Source organism: Clupea harengus, chromosome 5 (genome assembly GCF_900700415.2).
Source record: "Clupea harengus chromosome 5, Ch_v2.0.2, whole genome shotgun sequence".
NCBI classification, from domain to species: Eukaryota; Metazoa; Chordata; class Actinopteri; order Clupeiformes; family Clupeidae; genus Clupea; species Clupea harengus.
In genome coordinates this window covers 22,760,394-22,784,755 of record NC_045156.1, presented here as the reverse complement: position 1 = coordinate 22,784,755, position 24,362 = coordinate 22,760,394, and the positions used below count along the sequence as shown (strand labels likewise).

Sequence of the window (24,362 nt, the reverse complement as noted above, 5' to 3'; positions counted from 1 at the left end):
ATAGTAAGTACTTGTTAAGTTGCCCAGTTAAGGCATGTGTATTTAAATGACCATATATCGAAATCACGTTGGTCACATGACTCCACTCCGCACGTTACAATTGTTTTTGGTTTGCTTTACGGCACATTCGGATGGAGTGGCAGCTTGCTCCGGGAACTTTTGCACTTTCTTGTACTTGGTTGTCTTTAAAGTTTTTTATAGTGTGGTACCCTTGTATATAGGTCACTTCAGTCATACGTGGAAGCCACGTTGTATGCCAAGTGAAACACTGTCATTGTTGGCCTCACGAGGGCTAGTTCCCTGTATAATTTATTATTCAAATGGTACTACAGAGTTATGTATTAATGTATATTTTCTGTTTGTGCTTTACCACATACACCCACCTACACCTCAATGCATTAACTGTTTTTTACAAGTATTTAATACAAAGAGTTATGAATCAACTGGATATCCAAGTCTCCCTTTTTTTCTTCATTCTAATCCGATGACCCTCAGTGATTGCACCTTTCCCTATAACATTAGTAAATACAAATAAACGTTTACAGAGTGATGACACATTTTATAGAGGCTATTTTGCACGGATATGAATATAGGTGTGCCTTGAGATTTTGGCTTGCCCTTTGGTGTGCCTTGGGCACAAAAAGTTTGAAAACCACTCGTATAGAGTACTCCCCCTCAGGTGCGTTGCAAATCATTTGTTCGAATGAAGTGACTAATGTGTTAATATTGCACAATGAATTCCACATTTAGTGCATGTCTGAGTTAAATGTTCTGATGGCCGTTGGGGGAAAAACTGTTCCTTTAGACGTGTGGTCTTTGCTCTGGAGGACCTGTACCGTCTGCCAGAGGGCAGGAGAGTAAACATGTGTTGGTCTGGGTGAGATGAGTCTTTCATGATGTTATTGGCCCTGCCGAGGTAGCGGGAGCGGGTTGATGACCCTTTGGAGGGCTCTCTTGTCTGCCGCAGTGCAGTGTGTTGTCTGAGCACCACACTGCCAGTTTCTGTACTTTATCTCTGTAAGCTGATTCGTGTTCTCCTGAGATGAGTCCGATCACAGTAGTGTCATCAGCAAATTGACCATTTTGATCATAGTAATAATTAAACATAATAGTTAGTGATGTCGGCATTTATAATTGACATTTCTAATTCCAATAAAGCGTACAGTTGGAATGCACAATTAAGGTGTAATACCATGGCAAAATGAATACACGAGAACAGAAAAGTAAAATTTTGGTCAATTACATATTTGTACCTTTACCCCAGCAACTTGCCAAGCCCCTCAGTTTGGTGATTTTTCTCTCTCTTGGACATAATATGTCGTGGTTCTAATTTAATCTCGTATTTGATTAGACCATCAAATGAATTTGTTAATTTGATTTGAATTATGGCCATCTTTCTTCAGAACAAATAAACCTGAGGCTGCACTACTCAGTTTAGCAAGGTTGGCCTTATGGTCATTTATTTTACTTTAAGAATCTATATGTTAATTAAAAAGTTCCTCTCCTGCTTTTATTTAGTCTAGTTTCTTCTAGTGATGGTGACGCCACAGCCATTTTCTAGATTTAGGCGTATTCCACGGACCCAACCTGTTACTAGTTCTGGTGAATAGCTCCGAGGCTGCAGTGCTGCCATGGATTGCTTCACTCACCAGCTTGTTTGACCTAACTGGTTCAGGGACTGAGTGCCAGGCGGGATCAGGACAGCCATTCGGTCCAGCGCAAAGGCTGAAAGGCAATCCACCGCTGTATAATATAATGTGACAGTTCTTCTATCACCGTCCAACCCAGGTGATTTAGCCAGGTACCTCAAGACTTGCATACTTTTATTTTTTCATTTTGAAATCAATCCTAGTCACGCGGTAATACTGTTAGGTGTATTTGTATTAACTCTTCTAATTTCATAAGAGGCTGGGGTAATTTACTGTATTCGGAAAGTAAATGTTGCTTGCATCTTGCAAGCCTGTTGGCCTTATTATTGCCATACTATTAATGATATAAAAACAGAACTATTATCTTTAGCCAATTTGGTAGAGAACAGAAGTGATTCTGAGACAAATTATTCCATTGGGTAGTTCATTTGAGCGAAAGGACACGTACAACAGCCCAAGGAGATTGGAATAGGTGTTAGCAGGAACTGCAGCATTGGGTGGAAACCTTGGGAAGCTTTAGAATTGCTGGAAGAAATGCACAAGTTAGACAGGCAATTCTGGGCATTGACTCAAGCCTGCCTAGTCAGCTGCAGTTTTGATTAGGGTTAGGCTTTTGTCCTTGGGACTGGCCAAGTATAAGTCAGCTGCTCTTTTGATAAGGGTTTGAATTTGGTCCTTCAGACTTTCAAAAAAAAAAAATTTGTCTGAGGATTCAGTGTCAGATGAGCTGCACTGATCTGATACCAATGACGACAACGCTTAAGAAAATACGGTGGAAGCTTTCCCAACCCCACGACCAACATTATTTTACCTCATGCCGTATTTTGTGGCATGAGCTACAGAAGTTGCTCTGGTCACTTTCTTTTCGGAAGTTGACTGCTATTGTTTGACTTGTTGGCGTTACTGGTATTCTTGTAAGCAGTTTCAGAAGAGACCTCAGTGTTTTAACTGTTTGCTACATGAGCGAACAACAGATTTGGCAAAACCACACTGTCTAAGTGTTCCTCTGTGGAGACAGAAACATCTTTCACAGCAGAACACTTTGCCAAAACCCATTCGTATTCTACCACATCCGTAACATTTTGTAGAAAACATACCAAACTTTCTGGTTTTCTTTTTTGTGGAAATGTCACCTCTTGTTCCAGACGATTCAGCCATTGCGGTAGATCTAACACCGTTTTCAAAACCACAGTTCAGACACACGCAATATGGCTTAGAAAAAAATATTGACAGTTTTTGACAGATAGTGAAGAACAAGGGTGACATATGTCAATCAATCATAGAATATTTTAATTATGATTGACTGATTTGACATAAAGTAAAGGATAAGAACTACTTATATTAACCTTTTGTTCTGCTAAAATGATTCTAACTATAGTCTGTATATTACTTGTGTGACCTCCTTTAGGTTTTGTTTTCTGCAAAGCTGCGGTTGTGTATTCTCGGATCGTGCTATGAAGGAGGTCAAAACTGAGATCTGTCATAAGGTAAGAGTGCATCAGCTCGATTTTACATTTTCTTCCATGTTTCTGAAGGTCGGGTTTTGAAAGTTGAAAATATGTTCTCAAACATTGTCATAGATTTCAAACACTTATTTTAGTTTGCAAATGTGTCTTATTTTCCTTAAATAGGCACATGTGTGATGCTTTATTTTAGAAACTTAGAAAGTGAGTGTGTACCATTTTATGTGTGCTGTGCATGTTTTTTAGAGACAGAACTGGCATAAAATAATGGACTTAATGGTATTTGTCAGGGTCCTCGTAGAATAAGACCATCAAGGCTCTTTGTAGTATGAAAGAATGTATGTTGACAAGCTCCGAGCGGTCAGACTCACACTTGAACTGTAACCTTAATCAGCATGCAATGGAAGCCTAACTTGGAAGTTCTCATTGGTTGGTTGGAATGTTGGTTCACCACCTCATGAGGTTTTCCAGTAACCTGGTTTTGCTGTCTTATCAGATATCTCTATCTTTTTTTTCTTTTCTTTGTTTGTTTTTCTTTCTTTTTGGAATATTGGCTTGGAGAGTTTGGAACCCTGTTTTTTTCACAGATCTAATTATGAAATCTACACATAGGGCTTCTAGACCACATTAGATGCAATAACATTCATATGGAGGCATAGCTAGGATTAATATAAGGTTTATCAGAGGTTATTGTCTGTTATGAGGTTGTTGTCTGTATACAATACAATCAGATTTTTACAGTAAGCTTCAGCATTCAGTGGAGACAAGGTTCAGATTTTATTGTTGGGTAGGAGGGGTTGTTGTATGAAAAAATAAATTAAAAGGTATAAATAAAACATTTGAAACATTTGTGATTGCAAAGTGTTGCCATTTCCCAAACTTAATTTCATTTTTTTTTTACCTGTTTCTTGTTTCTTTTTTCTTCTCTTTTCTTTCTACGGTATCTGCCTCGAGAAGAACATAATTGTAATTCTCCACTGCACTGTCTATAAGTCTTTAATTGCTGTTGAACTATTGTGTTTCAAAACAGTCCGTATTTCATTTGAATGAGGCCGATGCTTCTTCCCGTGTTCATCTGCATGAGATTTGCTTTGTAAAAATGCCTATGAAATGAATGACCCAAACCGGTGCACTATGTATCTAATTTGCCCGGGATTACCGCCTCTTACTTAATCTGTCTGAGTGGTTTATGCATGCTTAGAACATGTCAACATCATCATTTAAACTTCGAAGAGAATGCTGTGTCTTGAACACTGGTGGGGATAGATAGGATGCACCTGACCTGCATGAGATTTGCATCGGTCCTAAACCAATGGATTATATTTCTTAAAGGCTCTGTTGAAACAGTGCTGGCAACCTGTTCGATGACACGAAGTCTCACAGGAGGGCTTTAGTGCTCTTCAATCAGTATTTGACTTAATTTACGGAAGGAAATGATGCTAATGAGACCGTCTGCCCTTCCTCTGCATAACAGACTGAAAGGAAAAACATGTACTGACATGTTCATTGAAGTAAAACCTGATTTCATTCAGGACCTTTTTAAACAGTGAAAATGTTGATTTGATTCAGTTAGATAGTATTCATCCGTATATCGTAATGTGGTTCCTCATTGTTTTTAGGTCAAGCAGCTCTGTGTGTTGCATCACAGTCTCTGATCAGATGGGTGTGTTCAGACATATTTGTCTCCTAGCTCATGCATGAATGGAAAATCACTCACTAACTCGATCATGCTTTTTATTTTTTTTATCTCTTATTGTCACTAAGAATATTCAGAGAACATTCAGATGTAGAATTTTGAATGAGTGGAAAGGACCATTCAAGTTAATCCAAGAGAACACCCTGTACTGTTTATGCAGACTATATCACTGGCAAACGAACTGTCAGTGAGCATTTGGCTAGCTTAACAGCGCTTTATAACTGTACTACTTGTTAGTTGTTGTTATATCTGTGCAAATACCAATGAAGAATTGAACTATAACATTGTGGTGATTGCCGTTTAGTGTTGGTTATCAACAATCTGTTCGTTATCCATCACTGGCTATGCAAGAGTGGATGTAATATCAGTGTACTACAAGAAATAAATCAATCTAATCCTTCCTTAAAGCACCATAACACCAAGTTTAAGTAAGTACGAACAAAAGGTTACCTCTATTGGCATTTATAAGATTTCCTGGAGACACAGCAACCGAAATTAATCTAATCTTTAAATAAAAGGTTAAACCTCAGGTAGATGCAATGGGGCTTCTTCAGTTGGACACTTGACTTGTTCTGCACCATGCAAGTTTAACTGTTAAACCACAGCTAAGGTAGAGACAGACCAATTGCCTCAACATATTGGCCATATTTAGAAACTGGCTACCTCAACTGCATTCACACTGCCATTACTTCTTTTCACGAGTCTTACTTTTTAAAATTGTTACATTGGCACTACGCTAGCTGTGGGGTGAAGATCTCATTTCTCCTCTAAGGGATACTGTTGCCATGACTTTCAGTTATCCCTGACATTGTTAAGTGGCTGGCTGACCTCCTGCCTAGTCTTCAAGCTAAAATGAGAGTTATCTTTGCAAGATAGTTTTTTTTTTTTCAGTGATGCTGTTTCATACCAATATTCCAGCACCAGTTGTACAATAATTACAATAACACATCTTCATAGATGTTGATGTATATTTGATATATACATTTACACAATAATACACACATATTTCATTTTAGTCAAGGATAACATCACACCAAGCTTGGATAAGGCGGCCTGGTCTATTTCATTGCACACTATGACCATCTACCCATACCTGAAACGGAGCCTTTCTGGGTACCTTAGAAACCAGATAACCCTTGACTCCAGGCTGTCTGCATGGCTTTTACTCCATCACTTGTCAGGTCAGTGCAGGTTATATCTGCACACTGCCCAGTGATTGGAAACAGGAGCATGTCAACCAAGGGCCTCTCATGATGAGTACAGCAGTGCACTTAAGCACACTCCAGCTGAAAGCTCTACTACAGACTGCATAAATGATAGTCATTGATGGCATACATGGTGAAGTAACCCCAATTCCAGATATTTTTCAACATTTTATTGATGGGGTAGATGTAGAGTGTACACATAGAGTGCCATAATATGTAGTTCCCTTTGTAGAGTATTGCATATTCATATTAAACTCAACTCAACGTTAAGTAAAACAAGGAAAGTATTGTTTCAGAGGTACTCCTGTTTTCCTGAAAGCACAGGGTAGAAAACAAACAGTCAACATCAGTAGTCAATATTAGGCATGTAGCAGGTTTTATGGGAAGAGCAAGGAGATTCTGGATCTGAGAAACTGCATTGCAACAATTTGAACCAGATTGTGTTTTACACAAACAAAGGATCTGATCCGCTTCTGTCTTTCGCATGTGTAGTAAATGGCACACCAAAGCCCAGAGTGCCTCCAGCATTCATCACAAAAAGACACAGTAAAAATGCATGTGATTGTTTTGGTTTGACAGATCTGAATACATTTAGTTGGCACACTTCGCTCCAACACACTTATATATATATTTTTAAATTTATACAGGTAAGAATACACATAATAATTTACTTTTCAAATCACATTTGTTTATAAACTGCTAAAATATATTTTATTCAGATAAAACAAAACATGTCTACTTTCTTATGAATGCCATGGCCTATATGTAAAGCATAAGGGACTAATGTCTGTTTTGCATGTAGGTTAAATGTAATTGACCTAATTTAACACTTATATTTAATAAAGCAAATGATGTTCTCTGGATGGCCTGTTATTCACTGCTGTTCATCTTCACATGAGTGGATGAGGAGGACGGGCTCCTAATTGGATGTTATTTGGGTGTAATGTATCTGAGAGTTTGATTTCATCATGTTCTTACAGGCGTCACAACCACTACTCTCTTAAGAGAGCCTTGAACTAATTATACCACAGCCATCTCTCTGAAGACTGCCAGTTTAACTGCCGGGCTGTGTCTTTACTACAAGTCCTCAGAGTGTTTGTGGTTTCTGAAAATAGGCTGTATTCGTGTACATCTAGGCTATCTGCTTTTTTGTGACCCACAGTCCATTTCGTATGTCATCCCGTGAACTAGCTTAAGCATAGCAAATTGTGTTCCAGCTCTGCTGGGTGGTTACGGCGTTAGCTGGTGTCTACTTCATGTGCTAGGTGCCACGATGGCTCTATGGGCACTGCAGCTTGCCGTAGGACTTTGAGTCTGTGCCACTGTTCCAAACAGTCTAGAGCTTCTGGAAAAGTTTCACTCTCAAATTTGTTGGCAAACATACTTTGCTTGTTGATGATCCAAGGGATATCCTCTATGCCGTAGATGCAAATATCCCTGATATAGTGACCTGAAAAAAAGGGACGGCAATTACAGACACAAATTAGTGTGGGTCTGACCAGATCTGTCGTTTTGTAAACTTTAACTTGTCATGTCAAGTCATGTCTTCTTGATCAATAATGAGCTGAATAACAAATGTATGTTTTACCTTTGCAGCCATTGTGCAGAGACCCTTCATGTTCCTTCCACTTTATGGCACGAATAGCCCCTTCCCAACTTCCATTTACATGGCTGCCTGGTGCATCTTTGGCCAGAGGAATGAAATGTTTTATAAATCGGTTTTCCCTTCATATATTGAACAACTATGACACGTAAAACACCAATATTCACATTGCACGTAAAATGAACACTACAACAGAGGCAAATGAACTGAAAAATATGTGTGTATAAATATATTATTTGAATCTCGGAACTGACTACAGGCTTGAGTGCATTGTGTTTAATCATGTCAGCAGTGAGATTTGCAATGGCAAATGGGACTTTCCCTTCCCTTGTGTATCCACAAGAAACGGAAGGAAATGACACAAGTACAACTTTGATGAAGAAGTTCTAAGAAGAAATAAGATGTGTTAGTGTGTCCGGCCTCTTTGTTTCCATAGGAAATAGAGCTGGCCTCCTCTGCTCCCACAAGTCGCACCACAAGTGTCAGAATGTCTGCTGAAACATTTAACATTTCAGTAAAGATGTCAGCTATACATTTCTCATTTCAGTACCTAGCTCCGAAGTTGCAAATGTGTTCGGGTAGAATAATTTAGATTGTTAAATTGAATATGTATCACATGTTATGCATGTTTGGACATTTTTCATTCTAGGCCAAAATAGTGGAGTGCAAACCCAGGTTAGAGTAAAGATAGGAGCTGGATGCAAACCCAGATTAGGCTAAAGAAGGGGGTTGGGGGTTACAAACCTGGATTAGGGTAAGGTAATACAATGGGAAACGAACCCTTGTCACCTTTGGCACCCAAACATGTTACAAGGTCACACTAGTTTTACAACCAGACAGAATATGTTTCACTTAGCCAACACCCATACACAACTTGCAGTTTACGTTTTCACCCACCCACTGACTAAGGTTCTGCGGAGGTGGGAGGACATCATAAGTGGCTCCAACAATTAACTTAATGCGGTTAACATCCATAGACTGCAATTCCATCTGATATTCCTTTCCTCAACATTATGCCAGTTCATCCACTGCCCTTGCTTTGCTCTAGAGGCCACAGCTGATCGTCTAGTTTCCTCTTCCTGCTCGCGAAAAAAGCCAGTAGTTACCATGTTCCGCTTCCTCTCAACGTAGCCTTACCCCATGCTTTCCAACTGTAACCTAACCCAAACCCTGCTCTTCCAGTCTGTACCTGTCCAATGATATTCCCTATGCTGTAATGTGCCTTGTGCATGTTGAACCAAACAATGCTACAGTGTAGAAATAGCGTGGCACCCAAAGCCATATCCTAGCTGCCTTATTCATGATTGTCTCAAATATATCCACCTCTGAAATAGCATCTTTTTACACAGTCAAAGGCCACCTTACGCATGGCAAAAGCCCAAACTGGAAGCACCACAGTTTCAATTTACCAGGCAAGAAGGTCTTATCAATTGATAGTATTGCTAGTTGATATTGATATCAACTGATAGTATGGTATTGACAGACTTAACAATTCATTCTCTAAGCTCTTCAACCGGTCCTCGATCACTCAACATGGAATTGTGCCACCTTTCTAAACTCTTCACCTGTTTCTACAATAGAGGGAATCACCTCACCATCAATATAAAAACTCTCTTCCAGTTTTCCCTTACTGATAGATACACTTCTGCATTGGCTAGGTTTCACTTTCATCCTTGCCAATTTCAGATTGTCATTCAACTTGTTGAACAGTTGTGTCGAAGCACAACTGAATATCCTCAAAATACTCTTTGAATAACATTGAAATCTGATAGTAACTAAATGCCTTCCACAACAGACTGTGTAGCCAATCAGGCATTAGTGAGGTCCAAAAATACCACCCTCACCCATGCGTTTCAATTTACTCTCCACTCCCTTCAATCCCTTCAAAATTCCTTTTTAATCATCATTGGTCCAACGCCATTCCTTGACTTCAGAATCCCCTGACCATCTAACCTTTGATTTCTGTCCACCGCATGTTTCCATCTGAGTCTGCTTGATTTGTCCCTGCAGTTCAACAGCTGCATGATGTCCTTCAATCTATACAAGTGTGCTGGGTCCTCTTTCAACTGTGGCTGTGGTTTTTGGTGCTCAACCCACCGCTGGACTTTGACTGACTTGAGCTCAATGCGGGGCCCCTGTACTCTTTTGCAGGCATCTTCAAGCCTTTTAGTGAAGCTTCCTTCCTCTATCCATATATACAAACCTGATCAAGAATATATTTCTGATACACACACTTAAACACTACTGTGAAAACAAGCATATGTACAATTTGATCACTATTGTTTCTTTGTACATTTTGGTAAGGTTTCAGTCACTAAAGTGAACTTTATTTGTAACTTGTTTTCACTCACCCTTAATATGATTCAGCGTGACCCAGTAGTGCTCATCTGGGCTGAAAGTGTCCTTCGACCATTCCAAAAAGTCTTTGGCTACTTGACTCTCTAGAGCAAACTCCACAAAGTCCCGGGTCAGGGAGTAGTAGGCTGTACCAAAGTAGATCTGGAGGTTGTGTGGCGGGGGGCTCTTCCTGTGGCTTTTGACGAGCTTGGGTACGTGGGATCCCTGTACCTCCACATAGTGAAACTGAGTGCGATAGCGCTTGTCCTTCGGCTGTTTGACCCCAGGCGTCATGTTCCGATCGCGCCACTCTTTGCTCTGCATGTATCGCACCAGCTCCAGGTTGCTCTGAATGGGAAAGTCCTGCCCACAGAGGTTGATGACTTTCCTCCAGCGGACAGAGGACTTCACCAGGTCGCTCATGCAGTTGATGTCGGCCTGCAGCCGAGAGAAACCGGCGTAGGTCACTCTCTCACTCACTGTGGCCAAGAAAACATTGTGAAAACACCCAGCCAGGAGTTGGATACTGTTCTTGTAGTCCTGGGATGCCTTCTCGTCCACGTGGATGCAGTAGACATTCTGTGGGGCATAAATGGCCCTCAGGAGCCTCACGAACGTCTTCAGCTCTTTGTGGATTGTGATGATGAAGGCCAGAGGGTACCTTTCTTCTTCTTTGCTCAAAGCCTTGGTGATGAAATGAAAATCAGACCACATCTGAGAACAGTTCAGCACCGGAGCTGTGAAGTAGCCCTCCAGATGGCACTCGGTGCTTTGCCACCTTGTCCCATTCCTGCTGTGGCCCAGGGCTTCGCACTGTGGTAGGAAAGGCCTGCACGTGAGGATGCGGCTCTGAGCTCGTGGCGTGTTAAAGACGGTTGCCTTCAAGTAGATGATTGAACAGATAAAGATGCAAATTCCAAGGCAAAAAAGGAAGCTGCACTTGGTGTCCTCCATCTGGGGCATGCTATCACAGCATTAGCCAGACCAGGAGCCCCCCCTCCCCCCTCCTGTAATGGAAACAGTATGTTGTCAGACTTTGTGTACATGGAATAAAATGTAAGACCATTTGTCAGAGTGGACTTGGAAAATTATTATTTTATGCAGCTATGGTAATGTGACCATGAATATATTCATCGTGGTACTTATTCTGGTAGTGCCTGTGGAAGGTGAAAGAAATCTGTGTATTATTTAGTACAATCTTAATTAGAGGTTTTCTTGTAATCCCTTCCAAACATACATCCACCGTTTGTGGACTAAATGTATCCCTGTGAGCAGTGTTGTACATTAGTTACGGATCATTAGTCATCCTTTCCAGTCTGCTGTAGGTGTGATAGCTCTGGAATAGGAGGTAAATTACACCTATGCTATTCGGTCTCTGCAGTGGCTTTTGAACATGTGATTTGTTGATACTCCCCACCTAAACCCCCGCTTGAGATATAGAACCAATGCATTTTCTAGATGTTCTCTTGTAGTCCCTTCTAAACATTCATCCACCATTTGTGGACTAAATGAAATAAACATGTTTCACTGTGAGCTGTGTTGTATATCAGTTAACACCAGGCAATCTCACAACCCCCATGTCATCCTAGAATTACTCAGTTTTTAGAACTTCTGTATGACTGGATAATTACTCATCCTTTCCAGTCTGCTGTAGGTGTGTTAGCTCTTGAACTGGAAAGGGAGAGAAATGCTATTCAGTCTCTGCAGTGGCTTTTGAACATGTGATTCCCCACCCAAACCCCCGCTTGAGATATAGAACCAATGCATTGTCTACATTACCACACTCTTTTGAATACTAGAAATAAAGGAGCCGACGTGGTCTGTTGACCTTCGGGTGTTGCCTAATCGCCTCCCATGGTATACTATTCACCTGAGCCCAGTAGAGCATCTGTCATTGGCTGGTGGGCATCTGAGATTTGCACTTTAGGCTTATCATGGAAATGTGTGGCTTTTTAATGAAATCTCCAGGGTTTGAGCCAGGTAGACACACTTGAGTGACAAACAAACAAACGTTATGGGACGATTACTCGAAAGGGATTTCTTTCTCTTATTAACTATTATCATAACACAGAGGTACAGATCTCTTTCCAAAGAAGAGTTTAAAAACTCAAAGAAGAGCTCTGTCTTGCAGCTTCCTTACTCCTTACTGTGTAAATTGTGTAAATTCATCAGTACCTTGCTTCCATATCAAAATGTTAACTTTATAACTGTTAATTCGGATATATGTTAATTTGCCTCTTTTACATCACTTCATTCATACAGTAGATCAGTAAGCTGTGGAACAAGCTTACATTTGCATTCTTTTATTTTTGCATATTATTATTGAATATTTATTTTGTATTTGTTTTTTGTATGTCTTTATTTTAAGCGTCTTTCAGAACTCTGAAAAGCGCTTTATAAATGTGATGTATTATTATTGTATTATTATTCTACTGAAGTAAAAAAAAAAAAAAAAAAAAAGCAAAGATAATTTACCAAACTAATGATGCTTTGCTTTTTCTTTTTTTATATATATATACACAATATTGCCGCTACTGACATTTGAGTGAAGTTACAACTTTTTCTACAGTATCTTATTTTTTAGTCTTTGATTTGATCTAACTCCTCCATGGCTTCCTCAAAATGTAGCTTTGCATTACTATCAATGTAAAATTATGAGCACTTAAAGGATGGTTTCATGTTTTATCATGTTATAAGGATATCTATTGCAATAATTCAATTCAATTTTATTCATATATATATAGTGGCAATATTGCGCCAAAACCATAAAATTGTCTCAAAGCGCAATAGAAAATGACATCAATCAAAATATTTTAAAAATTAGGAATTCCGGCTATATTTGTACTTGCTTTAACAAAGTTACTATCCTTACATCCAGCATTAAATGCATTTTAAAACCCCTAAAAAAATTAAAAAAATGTAACCAAAAAAACAACAGCCACAGCCTGTGAGCAGAACATAGAAAAAGGCAATAAATGAATAATCTAACTCACGTAATCAGTGAAGAGAAGTGGCCAGTGCACCTGTAGATCCCCAGCTCGTGTATCAGACAGCTGCAGGCAAAGGGGCTCACTCTATGAATGTGCTGCTCTGGATGAGCTTGATCTGAACTGTGCTCTCCACGATAGTGAGCTGTGTATAGTGTTTACTAATCAGGAAGCCACATTGAGCAAAAGGAAATTCAAATTTCACTCAAATGTCCAGCCCCCTCACTGCATAATCCTCCGATATCAACCCAAACCCGCTTTTTATGTTCCACTCACTCACCTAAACAGCAGTGTTCTCGCCAAAGTGTGTGCTACTGTACCTTAAGAGCCTCCTCGTGTGGACATTTTGCGGTGAACAAGGTTAAACATTAGTGAGGCTGCGAGTCCAGGGCCTGGAGCTCTGCGGTGCTGCTGTTCGCTGGCGGCACTGCTGCTTTTGCTTTCACGGGCAGAGAATCAGGTGGCCCTCTGCCGCCTCTGTGTTTCCAGTGTCTGCTAGCCGAGCGGCTACTGTGCAAGGCCACCACTGTTGCTTTTTGCTGTCGTCGTGGTCGTCCCTGCTGCTGCTGTTGCCCGCCGCCGCTGCAGCCACTATCACTCTGCGTGTGTCTCTGTGCGGGTGTTTGTGGATGTGTGTTGCTGTCCTCCTCTTCCACCCCCCACCCCCCCTCTGCTCAGGAGCAGCTTTGCTTCCATTCCCCATGAGGGGACATGGCAGAGAGAGGGCCAATCCAGCATAGCAACCAGCCAAGTCTCCTCCCACTCTCACCTCCCCACCCCTCTCCGCCACACACACACACCACACAGTTTCTCTTCTGACTGTTTTTCTTCCCTCTCCCTCCCTTGTCCTCATCCGTATCTTCTTTCTCTGATGTTTCACTTTTCCTTGCCATGTTTACTTTTTGATATTTACAACCTGAAAGGCTTGTCTACTCTATTATTGTTAGTCCAACTATCGTTCTCTGTTCTCTTTCCCGGCATTACCTCTTTCCCCTGTTGGTGTGCAGCGAATCTGATCTCTGTTGGAAACCTCAAACTCCTAGCTCTGCGAGTCGCTGTGAGTGAGTGGACTGGTGCGTGTGTGCGTTTGCTGCCTGGGCAGCTTCAGAGATTAGCCCTCTTGTCTGAGTGGCCAACTCAGATAGAGGTCACATTCAGCTTGCCATGGCATACAATAGGTCCCCTGGTGGTGAATTAGTTTAGCTGCCTTTGTCTTTGTGTGTGTCTGTGCACGTCAGAGAGAGAGTGAGACAGAAACTGAGAATGGAGCTGCTGGAACCCTATTGTTTTTGTGTGGATTCTTATTATTATTGCGGTTTTCTTCTTTTGTGAAAGTGTCTAGGCAGCAAAAACTGTATGTCGTACAGGCAATGAAACTTGCTATATAGGTTGATGAACTAGGAGTGATCTCCCACAATTGTAATTACCTCAGCACGACTCTAGGGGGTGCTATAATAAGTATATTTATCTCATGTATCTTCGTTCCTCTGATTCCTGAAAGCTCCAAAATGTAATGTAGCCATTCCCGCCAAATTCCGCCCGCCAAAATTTGTAGGAGTGGCCCATAATGACTCTATGGCCTATATCTTGTGATGTAATGGTCCAATCTTAACGAGTTTGATACGCACAATAACTACAACATTTTTTGGATGCATGCCAAATCTCCTATAAATAGGGGTGCTACAACAGATATATGTCAACATCTCAAGAACCGCTTGAACTAAAAATCTGAAATGTGGTATACTTGGCCCCGATCAATCATCCGATTTACAGAAAATGTGGTGTGTCTCATCTCCAGACCATGCTGAGCTGAGAAAATTGCTGATTTGTCAAACCTTTCCTAAGTTATGAGCCAGTGAAGGCATTAAGGCATTGGCCCTATTGACTCTATTGCCAGTATCTTGTGATGTACAATTTGATGTGGTTGTACTTGACCTATGCTCACACAACAAAAATAGCCAATCAAATTTCAGCAGTCCATATTTGCCAGTGTGAATGGCTGATTTTCATGAAATTGAGTCCGCTCATTGATAATGGTTTACTGAACAATATTGATAATGGTTTACTGGTTCAATATTGCACTCAGAGATGGTGTTGCATTGTTTAGTATTTGTGTGTTTGCTGTTGAGTACTTCATGGCCCTTATGTTCTATGGTGTAGCGTAGTCCATGAAAGCCAACATTTTGAACCACTTTCATACATGGATTTGTGTAATGTACAATCTAAGTTATTGGTATAGATTGGATGCCATTGTACCTCCTTCATGGTTGCTCAGTTGATATGTTACGTGTCCTATAGTAGTCAAGACCAATAATGTAACAAATAGTTTAAATGATGCAACCAGAAATCCTACCAAGTATATTTGCATGATTCCTGTCCAAACTGATCAGTCTATGATATCTTTTATGTAATTTAATATTTTATAATTCCTCTTTTGAATCATAGAAAAATATTTTAGGAACAGAAAAAAATCTCAACTATACTGTTTGCATCTCCACTGGTGACAATATCAACATCAATTGCTTTCTCTGTGCTGAAGTAGACTCTTGATAGCCAGGGAAGAATGCTGTTACTGATTTACTTTTAGCAGGTATGTAAACACTGCATTGTTAAATACGTGTGTTTGCCAGTCTAACTTTCCTCTTGCCTCCTGCAGTGTGGAGACACGTTCCAAGAGGAAGATATCATTGTTCTTAATGGAACCAAAGAAGAGGTGGAGAAACTGCAGGAGCGAATGGAGGAGAAGAGGGCCAAAGCCAAAGCAGGAAAGGTATTCACCTTCAACTTGTACTTGGTCTTGTCAACATTTCAGATACCACCTGACATGACTCGGAATGATTGTAGGGAATTCTTTTCATTGTTGCACAGCTTGTTTACTCGTGTGTACACGCATCATTATGAGCAATGACTGATATTTGTTGCTTCATAATGAGGCTTTAAACTGCTTAGCTGTTTTCCCAGCTAATAGTCATGTATCCTTCCTGGCTTCAGGGAAACAGTGGTGTGAGAACATTTTACATTTTAAATCCCTTGGAGAACTTTGTAAAACTGAATTAATATGACCTATAATGTGGTCAGATCTTCATCTGAGATATTAAAATGGATAAATAGAATCTGATAAAATATTTATTCACAACATTGGATACTTACTCATTCAATAATTGACTAAATGATCCAATATTAAATTACTTTAGTGTGAAAAAGTATGTAAACCTTGTAAGGACACCCCTTTCCAAACCAATGGCAGAACTGGGAGTGGCCGAAGGATTCAGCGTGTTCGTCTCTGCGCTTTGCTGACATATTTATTAAAGGACCCTGTCTTGGTAAAACTCAATTAGGAACTCAGCCCTAGTTCCTGGTTTTTAATGTTATATCGCTACCCATTATGTAGGCTGACCTGAGGTCATTTCTTTGGATGCCTACAATCTGTTTTGACGAGTACCCTCTTACTTTTTTTAAATAACTGGTTTCTCCTACAAATAGTGTGGCACATGATTTTGCCACGGCCGATTTCTATCTTTTGGCATATTCCACGGACACAACCTGTTACTAGTTTTGGAGACTATTTAGAGGCTACAGTGCTGTTACGGGGCTTACCAGCATGTTCGATCTAACTGATTCAGGGACAGAGTGCCACGCTGCTGCACGATATCAGTATAACCATTCGATCTAGTGCAGAGGCTGGATGGCAATCCACCGCTGTATAATACAATATAACAGTTCTGCTGCAGCGTGTCTAGCCCAGTTGATTAGCCAGGTACCTCAAGACTTGCATTACTGCTTTTAGGTTTCAAACTAATCCTAGCCAGTCGTTGCGGAAACACTGTTACCTAGTAATACTTTGTTTGTTAAGAATTTCTGGAGAGGCCACAGTGGATCAGAGCATCACAATTTATTTTGTCAGGTACAAGTCTACAAGTCTTAGGTACGAGTCTAAGGTGAATAATCTAAAGTTACAAATATAAAAGAAATGTATGAAACTACCTGGCTGCTCAGAAGATGATGATGATGATGATGATGATAAACTTTATTTGTATAGCACCTTTCATGCAGCTCAAAGTGCTTAACAGCAAAGAAATTACGTGCACAAAGAAATTACCTGCACAGTGATCCACATAAAAATAGACATCAAAAGAACATAAAACATTTTTTTAAATGAACATTAAAACAGGGATAGAGTGCATAAAGATTTAAGATAAAAAATAAAATGTATAACATAAGATAGAAAATAAAACTCTGCAGAGATATAGTTTCAACCCCTTAATATCACGTTTTATTATATGGCAACGACAGTACGAGCATTCTGATTGGCTAATGGGCATTCATGCCAGCCGCGTATTGACCTCCTCGCCGGTCTGCCGGTCTGATAAGTATTCTTATTGCCCTCCTTTGACGTCATCTTAAAAATTAGCGATATTGATAGACACATTAAATAAAAAATAAATAAAATACAAATAAATTAAAATGTATATATAGTGCAAAGTCGTAACTAGTTAAAGGCTTAGGTGAAGAGGTACGTTTTTACTTTTCGTTTAAAAATATTTAGCAAGCTGGCTTCCCTGATGTCTATAGGCAGTATGTTACATAGCTTTTGGGCGTAATTGAGAAAAGGTTGCGTCCCTGATTTTCTTACGGCTGTTGCTGGGAACCTCCAATAAACCAGCATTAGATGATCGCAGTGTTCTTGAAGGCAAGTATTTGACGAGAGTTTGCAATGTAACGTGGTCCTAGCCCATTAAGGGCTTTGTATATAAGGAGAAGGACCTTTTTAAATCAATTCTAAATGTTACTAGAAGCCAGTGCAGAGCGGCTAAAACTGGACTAATGTGCTCTCTCCTCTTGGTTCTGGTTAATAGCCGAACTGCAGTTTTGAATGAGCTGAAGTCTCTCAGTTGTTTTTTTTGGGAGGCCAGTTAGAATTGCATTACAATAATCAAGTCGGCTTGAAATCAAGGCATGGATCATGATGGCTACACACATAGAGTGCGGGAGGCTCTGGCTACAGATTACTCCCAGTCCTTTGGCTATCTTCTCCTTAAATACCCATTTAATTTAGTCCCACATCTAGTATAATAATTAATGACATGGACAGTGGTGTTTATGATGGGAATCACACAGTCAAACTGAAAAATAGAGGGGGTTCTCACCCAAAGAGAGGGTTTGTTCCCTCCAGAGGGGGGTTACCTACAACCCACAGAGACCAGAATTGTCATGTTTCTGAAATCCATGTTAACTAATCTATTCAGCTGCAGGACTGAGACCAATGTACCACTAAGACCGAGACCACTCAAATGAACCCAAACATGACAAAGAACTCATCTTCTAATGCAATATCTCATTTAAAACTCTTAAATCCATTTTCCTGCCCTTGTTTAACCCTTGCATGGAAAAGCACAAGGAAAAAAACAGAGAAAAGTGATGGAGATAAGAACACCAGCAGGGGTGTGGGAAAGTCTACCAAATGGAACAATGCAGTTTTGGGGTGTTGTTAGAGGCCTATTCTAACAGCCACTGACCCACACCTAATGAGTAATTGCAACTAGAAGGCCATCTGTGTTTTTACAATCCAAAGATCCCCATCCTGCCTTACAACCCCTCTTTGCAATTGTTGGTTTGAGCCCTTTTAACAACAATGATGTCAAACAAACATTTCCAGTAGATGTTGGATCAGTTGAGTACAACAGTTGGGAGGAAGTTTGGCCCATTGCTCCATACAGAAGAACTTCAGATCAGTCAGTTTGTTAGCGGGCTTTCGCGCATGACGCTCATTGGGCTCTAGTTTGGCGGCGTAAACTCCGTAAAAATGGCATATTCCGCCCGGGTGGGTTGACTTATCTGTGATAAATACAAAATCTGCTTATCTGACAGGAAAGATTTGTGCCAATCACATACCTCCACTGTTAATATCACGTTTCTGTTTTTGGAAGAGTGGCACATTTTAAACCTATATTTCTGAATTCATAAAGAGATAGCATTTAGGTTGGTCCAGGTGTTCAAATTCATCAACATAAACATTACTCACAACCTCCAATGTCTTATGCATCGGTTTCTTTCCAACCCTGAGCTCTGTCTCTGGGGTATGCAGAGGGATTTACAGTGTATTTACACGTACAGTCACCTGTAGCCTCGCCAGCAAGTGAATGCCTTTATCTGTTCACTCACCTGTTCGGTTTTCACTCACCTGTTCGGTTTTGCTGGGGTTCTGGTATGTTCCCAGAATAAAACCCATATAAAGGATACAGTTTTAATTGAATTAACGTTGAAAACCGTAGTTACCTGAGACTAACCTAATAAGCTAAAGATGCATCACCACACCATACATATCCTATCGGCGAGTGGAGTGAAAGTTAAAGAACTGAGGCTCCTGCTGAACCTGCTGTTCAAAATATCAAACCAAGGCAAACATTCACAAACGTCTTCAAACGTCTTCCGTTTGCGTTGAGTTGACTGCGAACGTTCAAAGAAAATGCGATCGCCTCGAAATGTTCGCCTCTGTTTGCTGAATTTGAAGGCACCTCTGGGTTTCCTTCTTAAACCTTTAATTTCCATAGAAAATAGAGCTGGCCTCTCCTGCTCCCACAAGTGTCACCGTAGCAAGTGCCTGAATGGCTGCTGAAACTTTTAATATAAACAAAGCTATACATTTTTGTTTCAGTAACCTACCTTGCTCCAAAGATGCAAATGTGTACCAATAGACAAATTGAGATGATGAAATTTGAATGTGTATCATATGCTTTGACATTTTACATGCTAGGGTTAAGTAAATTCATTGGGTGCTTTGGCCTATATGGGATAGGCAAAACATTTAATGATCATTAACAATATAGCAGTCAGCTTGAAGGAACGTGGCTTTGGCATTTTAAAACGTATATGGAAAGCTACGATTATAACAATGCTTTTGTTTATTATTACTTTGGTTTATTCCTTGGAAAAGCACTCCTGGCAAACACTGTCCACACCCGCTCCGATATCGTCATTCTTACATTGTAATCTCGTCAGATTAAAGGCAGTTAATGACGTAATTTTAGTCTACCAAAAATGTAATGACTAGTGTCTACAGCACGGCGGCCCTACTCCATACATTATTTACCTGTGGTTCTTGTAGATGGTCTATATGTTCTATGTGTTCTGCGCCACTGCCTGTTTAAGTGCATTTCTAAGCTTTGTTTACTCTTTGTTTACTCTCTAAGTTTGATGTAATGGATTGCTCAATGCTTACTATTTGTCATGTGTTTTTTGTTTTGTCCACTGCTTAGAAATCCAAAAAGAGTAAAGTGCCTGAAACCGTTTCCAAGTCCGAGGACTCACAAGGTAACATGCCTCTCTTAACATTTCCTGTGTATGTAGTGTTGTAATTGTTATGCCATTTATAATAAAATCTGCTAGGAGGGATGACATTTTCATCCTGGGACACTATGACAACAGCCACATTGCAGGGTCCATTAGTTGTAGGAGCAGTGACAGAAACTGAGAGACTGCTCATTTGTATTTGAATCTGTATTAGAATCTGTTGTTTAGTGACTATACTTCTCTGAGGCTGTGCCCTAATCAATAACATCTGCTAGTTGTCATGCTCCTTGGTAAGTGCTTTGGGAAGAAGAGGTTTTTCAAATATTGTATTCCATCTTCTTAGTTATATACAGGCTTGGGAAGTAACGGAATACATTGAACGGCGTTATGTAGTAAGGATACAGAAAAAAGGGTAACTGTATTCCGGTACAGTTACAAAAGAAAATACGTAATTAGATTACACATACTTTTAGCAAAAATTGGGATTATTAACAGGATTACAAATAGATTTTAAAATGCAGAACATTATACTATCATCCCGACACGTCACGAGAAGACAACAGAGAAAACTACAAGTCAATATGATGACCTCGAGTTCAATAAATGCTTTCTCTGTCTGGAAATATAGACACTATTTTGTCCTCTAAGCTGAAAGTGGGAAAAACATAACAGTGCGGTGCACCTGATGGCTCCCCGCGGAGAAAAAAACTGTCGTTGTCCAAGGACTCATGTCAAATTTCATGAAGCATTTACAGGCAAGACCAACACTGCTAATGTCTACACAGACATCCAGTTAGCTAAGGTTAAAGTTGGTTTGCTAACCTGTTAGTAATGCTTGCCTACTAACGTAATGAAAAAGGGGGACTGTGACTGGAATGATCGTGCTTGGATAAAACACAAACCCCTGACCGAAATATGTTCGTGGTAGTTTAATTGAAGTTTCAGCGTGATGTGAGACTGAGTAACATCTGTTTATTAACAAAGCAAGTTTGGCTACATGTAAGTTAAATGCGCACCTTTACCGCGACTATCACTTAAACAACATTCAAACAGCATATCTAAACTATACTACTATACTATACTACTCTGTGGGTCCGCCCTATATTTTAACTTGGAGCCCGTAGGTCTACTGTCAGTATTTACTTTAAGAATTTTTTCTCTTTGACAGTTCAGAAAGTGGACTCTTGATTCATTAAACATACTGTAAATCTGTGCGGATTTTATTTTGTATTAGCCTATGCTTTGTAAACTGTGGTGTTGTGCACTTTCAATGTAGGTCTGTAGGCTGAATTTTCATAATGACAAGCAGATTTGTCTTTAAAAAACACTGAGCAGAGGGCAGGTTTAATTCTTAAAACTTGGTTTCCTCATTTTCTTTTCTACGGTTACATTGTGCTGTTGACTTACAGAATACACTTAAGTGAAAGCCATTTTATGATGATTTGAGGTCAGACACGAAGTGAGGGGAGTGAAGGGTTTAAGTAGAGAGGTGACAGGTGTGCGTGATTAGTACTCCGGTGATTGTGAATGAGACGGAGTCGCGTGAGTTGATGTCGAAAGGGGAGCAGAGTTCAGCGCTGGCGTGAACAATACAGCACTCATGCCCATTTTCTTTCAGGGCAACAAACTGAACCAGTTTGCATTTCCGCCCAGGAGGCCCACGCGATATTGCAAAGGGGATTTAAAATGTAAAATGATGCAAGGTATTTGTTTGTAAAAACTGTTGACAGTGAGATAGTGTTCAACTACGGTTAAGAAAAGTGGGGGCTGACCGGTTTATTTTTTATTTTCAATGGTTCATACTTTCTTCTGTGTTGTCGCAAATGATGTGTGATTCACTAGTAAAATATCTCGGTGAGATGCTGCATTTGGGCCCAAAAAGGATATCCTGACATTCCAATCAATACACTGGCACATAAAAAGAGCTTTACATATTTAGTTCAGTTTGTTGTCTAACACATAGCTATGGCAATATAGTACATTTTGATATTTGTAGCATACTAAGTTAATTTCCTCAGTAATAAGTAGGACGCCCACACTAGATGTTATTTATATACCACTACTACTGCACAAATGCAGAAAGTATGTCATCTGAAAAAGCTGGTGTGTGCCCTTATAGGAGGGGTTTGTGGATAGCACAACCACTTCATGAAATGCATGTGACCATTGAGTTGCACGGTTTCTGATGCTGGCAGTACTTGTCTTTGTCTTCAAGGTTGAATGTTTTTCAGCATTTATATCCATCACAGACATCAAAATGGAGAAAACCACCAATATACAGTGGATAAGGCTATTGATGTCTCTTTTTTGTTATCTTCATTTGGCATTGAGGTATCCAAAAGTAACGAAAAGTAATCAAGTTAAATTATTTTAATATTGTGATACTTGGATTAGGTTACTGAATACAATTTTTAACAGGTAATCAAGTAATTGTATCGGAATACAAATTTTACAGTAATCCTCCCAACCCTGGTTATATATGCAGCTAAAAAAGCGCACTTCACAGGTTATGAAAGTTTCCCTGCGTTACTTGCCAAAGCGATAGCAGACATTCCTCCAAAATTCCTTTTTTTTTAATGATTTTGTTGCTGTTTCGTGCCTTCTGCTTAGAAAAATATTGTAAAGTTTCATGTTTTGCATAGCAACTTATTACTTGCTGACTTCAACGGACGACTTGCGGAATGATATGGACGATGTGAATTAGAAGCACAAAACCCGTTGCCAATGGCAGCGGTCATTCATTTTTTGCAGCGGTCAGTATAAAAAAATGATTAGGCCTCCAAACGGGGGTGGTTCGGCTGGCTCATTCAAATCAATAGAACTTTTTGCAACATTCTGAGGAGCCGGATAATAATTGATTTTAGTCGCTCTTCAACACTGCCAAAATACTTCGCATTTCTGTTACCACTCTCTGCTTTCTCCATGTCTTAAAAATTGGGTTTTTGAGATTTGGGTTATGAATAAGTCAGCATTTTGGTTTATGTTCTTTCCTGAAATGCATATCATCAAAATGCAAATTGTAATGCAGGTTTGACTGGGCATGTCTTCAGTCCACCAGCTTGCACTGCTGTCTCTTGGCACTCTGTCCTCTCATGGTCACCTCAACTGTCCTTTTTATTGTTTCATATCACTTGTTTTGCAGCCCCGGGGCCTTCCGACCCTGTGTCCTCCGACCCTGTGTCCAGCTCTACATCATCTGACCCCTCCAAGGCAACCAAGCGTTCCTCCACCACCACTCCTACCACCAGCAGCACCACCACCACCACCACCACCACCACCATTGGAAGCAAGAGGTCCATCCAGGGAATGAAGGACAAGACCGAGCTTTATAAATCGCTCTTCACCTCCCACAGTTCTGCCAAACGCACTAAAGACCAGACATCAAACTGGGTCACTCACACCCCCTATCACTTTTGAATGCCCCCAGCTGTTACATCCTCTTGTTTGTATGGGAATAGCTTTGCTTAGATTTAGATTAAGATTTAGCTTAGATTTAATTTGGTTCTTTTTCATTCTTTCTGTCTGATTTCTCTCTTGCACTGTCCATGCAAGTTGACTTTGTGAAAGAATGTCTTATAGTGGCACCATTTTAAAGTTACCAAAATACCATTTTATTATTATTGTCGATCTGTAATCCACATTAATCGTGCTGTTGCAGTGGCCTGCTTTTTTCTCATTTACTTTTGTTGTACTGAGGTCAAATCAAAAGATATCTATGGTTTTTTTTTTTCCTGCAACTCCTCATAATATTTGAGAGCAAAACAATAAAGTCAGTATGAGCAACATTTAGTGTCAAAGTTGTATTTCAGCCTAGAAATTGTTTACTGTTGTATTGTTGGCATAATTCAACCACAGTTGCTTGCCTGCCGGAAGGCTGGAGGCCCCTACATACCCGGAGGCCCCTATTTTGAGGCAGTAACAGCTGGCAGAAACAGGAGTGCAGGCGCACTGCTCAAGCGATAACGCCAGCGGTACAGGTGTGATCAAAGGCACTAAGTGGGCAGTGCCAGGCTGAAGTTAATTAGTGAAAGGTTTGATTTAATGCTGACCAATACCATTGTCAAGCAATCCCTTTAAACTGAATGCGTCAGACTAAATTACAATGTAAGAAAATGGTAATCTCGCCGTGGGT

At 40.2% G+C, this 24,362-nt stretch overlaps 2 protein-coding genes across 3 annotated transcripts in view; one reads left to right on the top strand and one right to left on the bottom strand.

The window, feature by feature from the left end:
• The window catches only part of rtf2 (replication termination factor 2), a 41,083-nt gene extending 17,068 nt beyond the window's left edge, over positions 1 to 24,015 (top strand). The window contains exons 5-8 of the mRNA XM_012822607.3: positions 3,058 to 3,136; positions 15,597 to 15,710; positions 20,197 to 20,251; positions 23,373 to 24,015. Of these exons, the coding sequence (XP_012678061.1) occupies positions 3,058 to 3,136; positions 15,597 to 15,710; positions 20,197 to 20,251; positions 23,373 to 23,647 (523 nt within the window). The 3' untranslated portion in view covers positions 23,648 to 24,015. The remainder of the gene's footprint in view (positions 1 to 3,057; positions 3,137 to 15,596; positions 15,711 to 20,196; positions 20,252 to 23,372) is intronic.
• On the bottom strand, positions 5,759 to 13,705 carry gcnt7 (glucosaminyl (N-acetyl) transferase family member 7). 2 transcript variants are annotated; one of them, XM_042707860.1, is made up of 4 exons: positions 12,947 to 13,705; positions 9,968 to 10,960; positions 7,602 to 7,697; positions 5,759 to 7,463 (listed from the first exon to the last, which is right to left on the bottom strand). In XM_042707860.1, the coding sequence occupies exons 2-4, from the start codon at positions 10,914 to 10,916 to the stop codon at positions 7,252 to 7,254; spliced, it is 1,257 nt and encodes a 418-aa protein (XP_042563794.1). In that variant the 5' UTR covers positions 10,917 to 10,960; positions 12,947 to 13,705; the 3' UTR covers positions 5,759 to 7,251. The 2 variants fall into 2 exon arrangements, with proteins under 2 accessions (XP_042563794.1, XP_042563795.1); XM_042707861.1 differs by having other exon boundaries at positions 13,261 to 13,705.
• Positions 24,016 to 24,362: the final 347 nt, after the last annotated feature.

Coding starts and splice junctions, on each gene's coding strand:
- gcnt7 (XM_042707860.1), bottom strand. CDS start 10,916: ATGCCCCAGATGGAGGACACCAAGTGCAGCTTCCTTTTTTGCCTTGGA. Junction 7,698..9,967: donor CACGCTGAATCATATTAAGG/GTGAGTGAAAAC, acceptor CTCTGGCCAAAG/ATGCACCAGGCAGCCATGTA. Junction 7,464..7,601: donor TCTGCACAATGGCTGCAAAG/GTAAAACATACA, acceptor CCTTTTTTTCAG/GTCACTATATCAGGGATATT.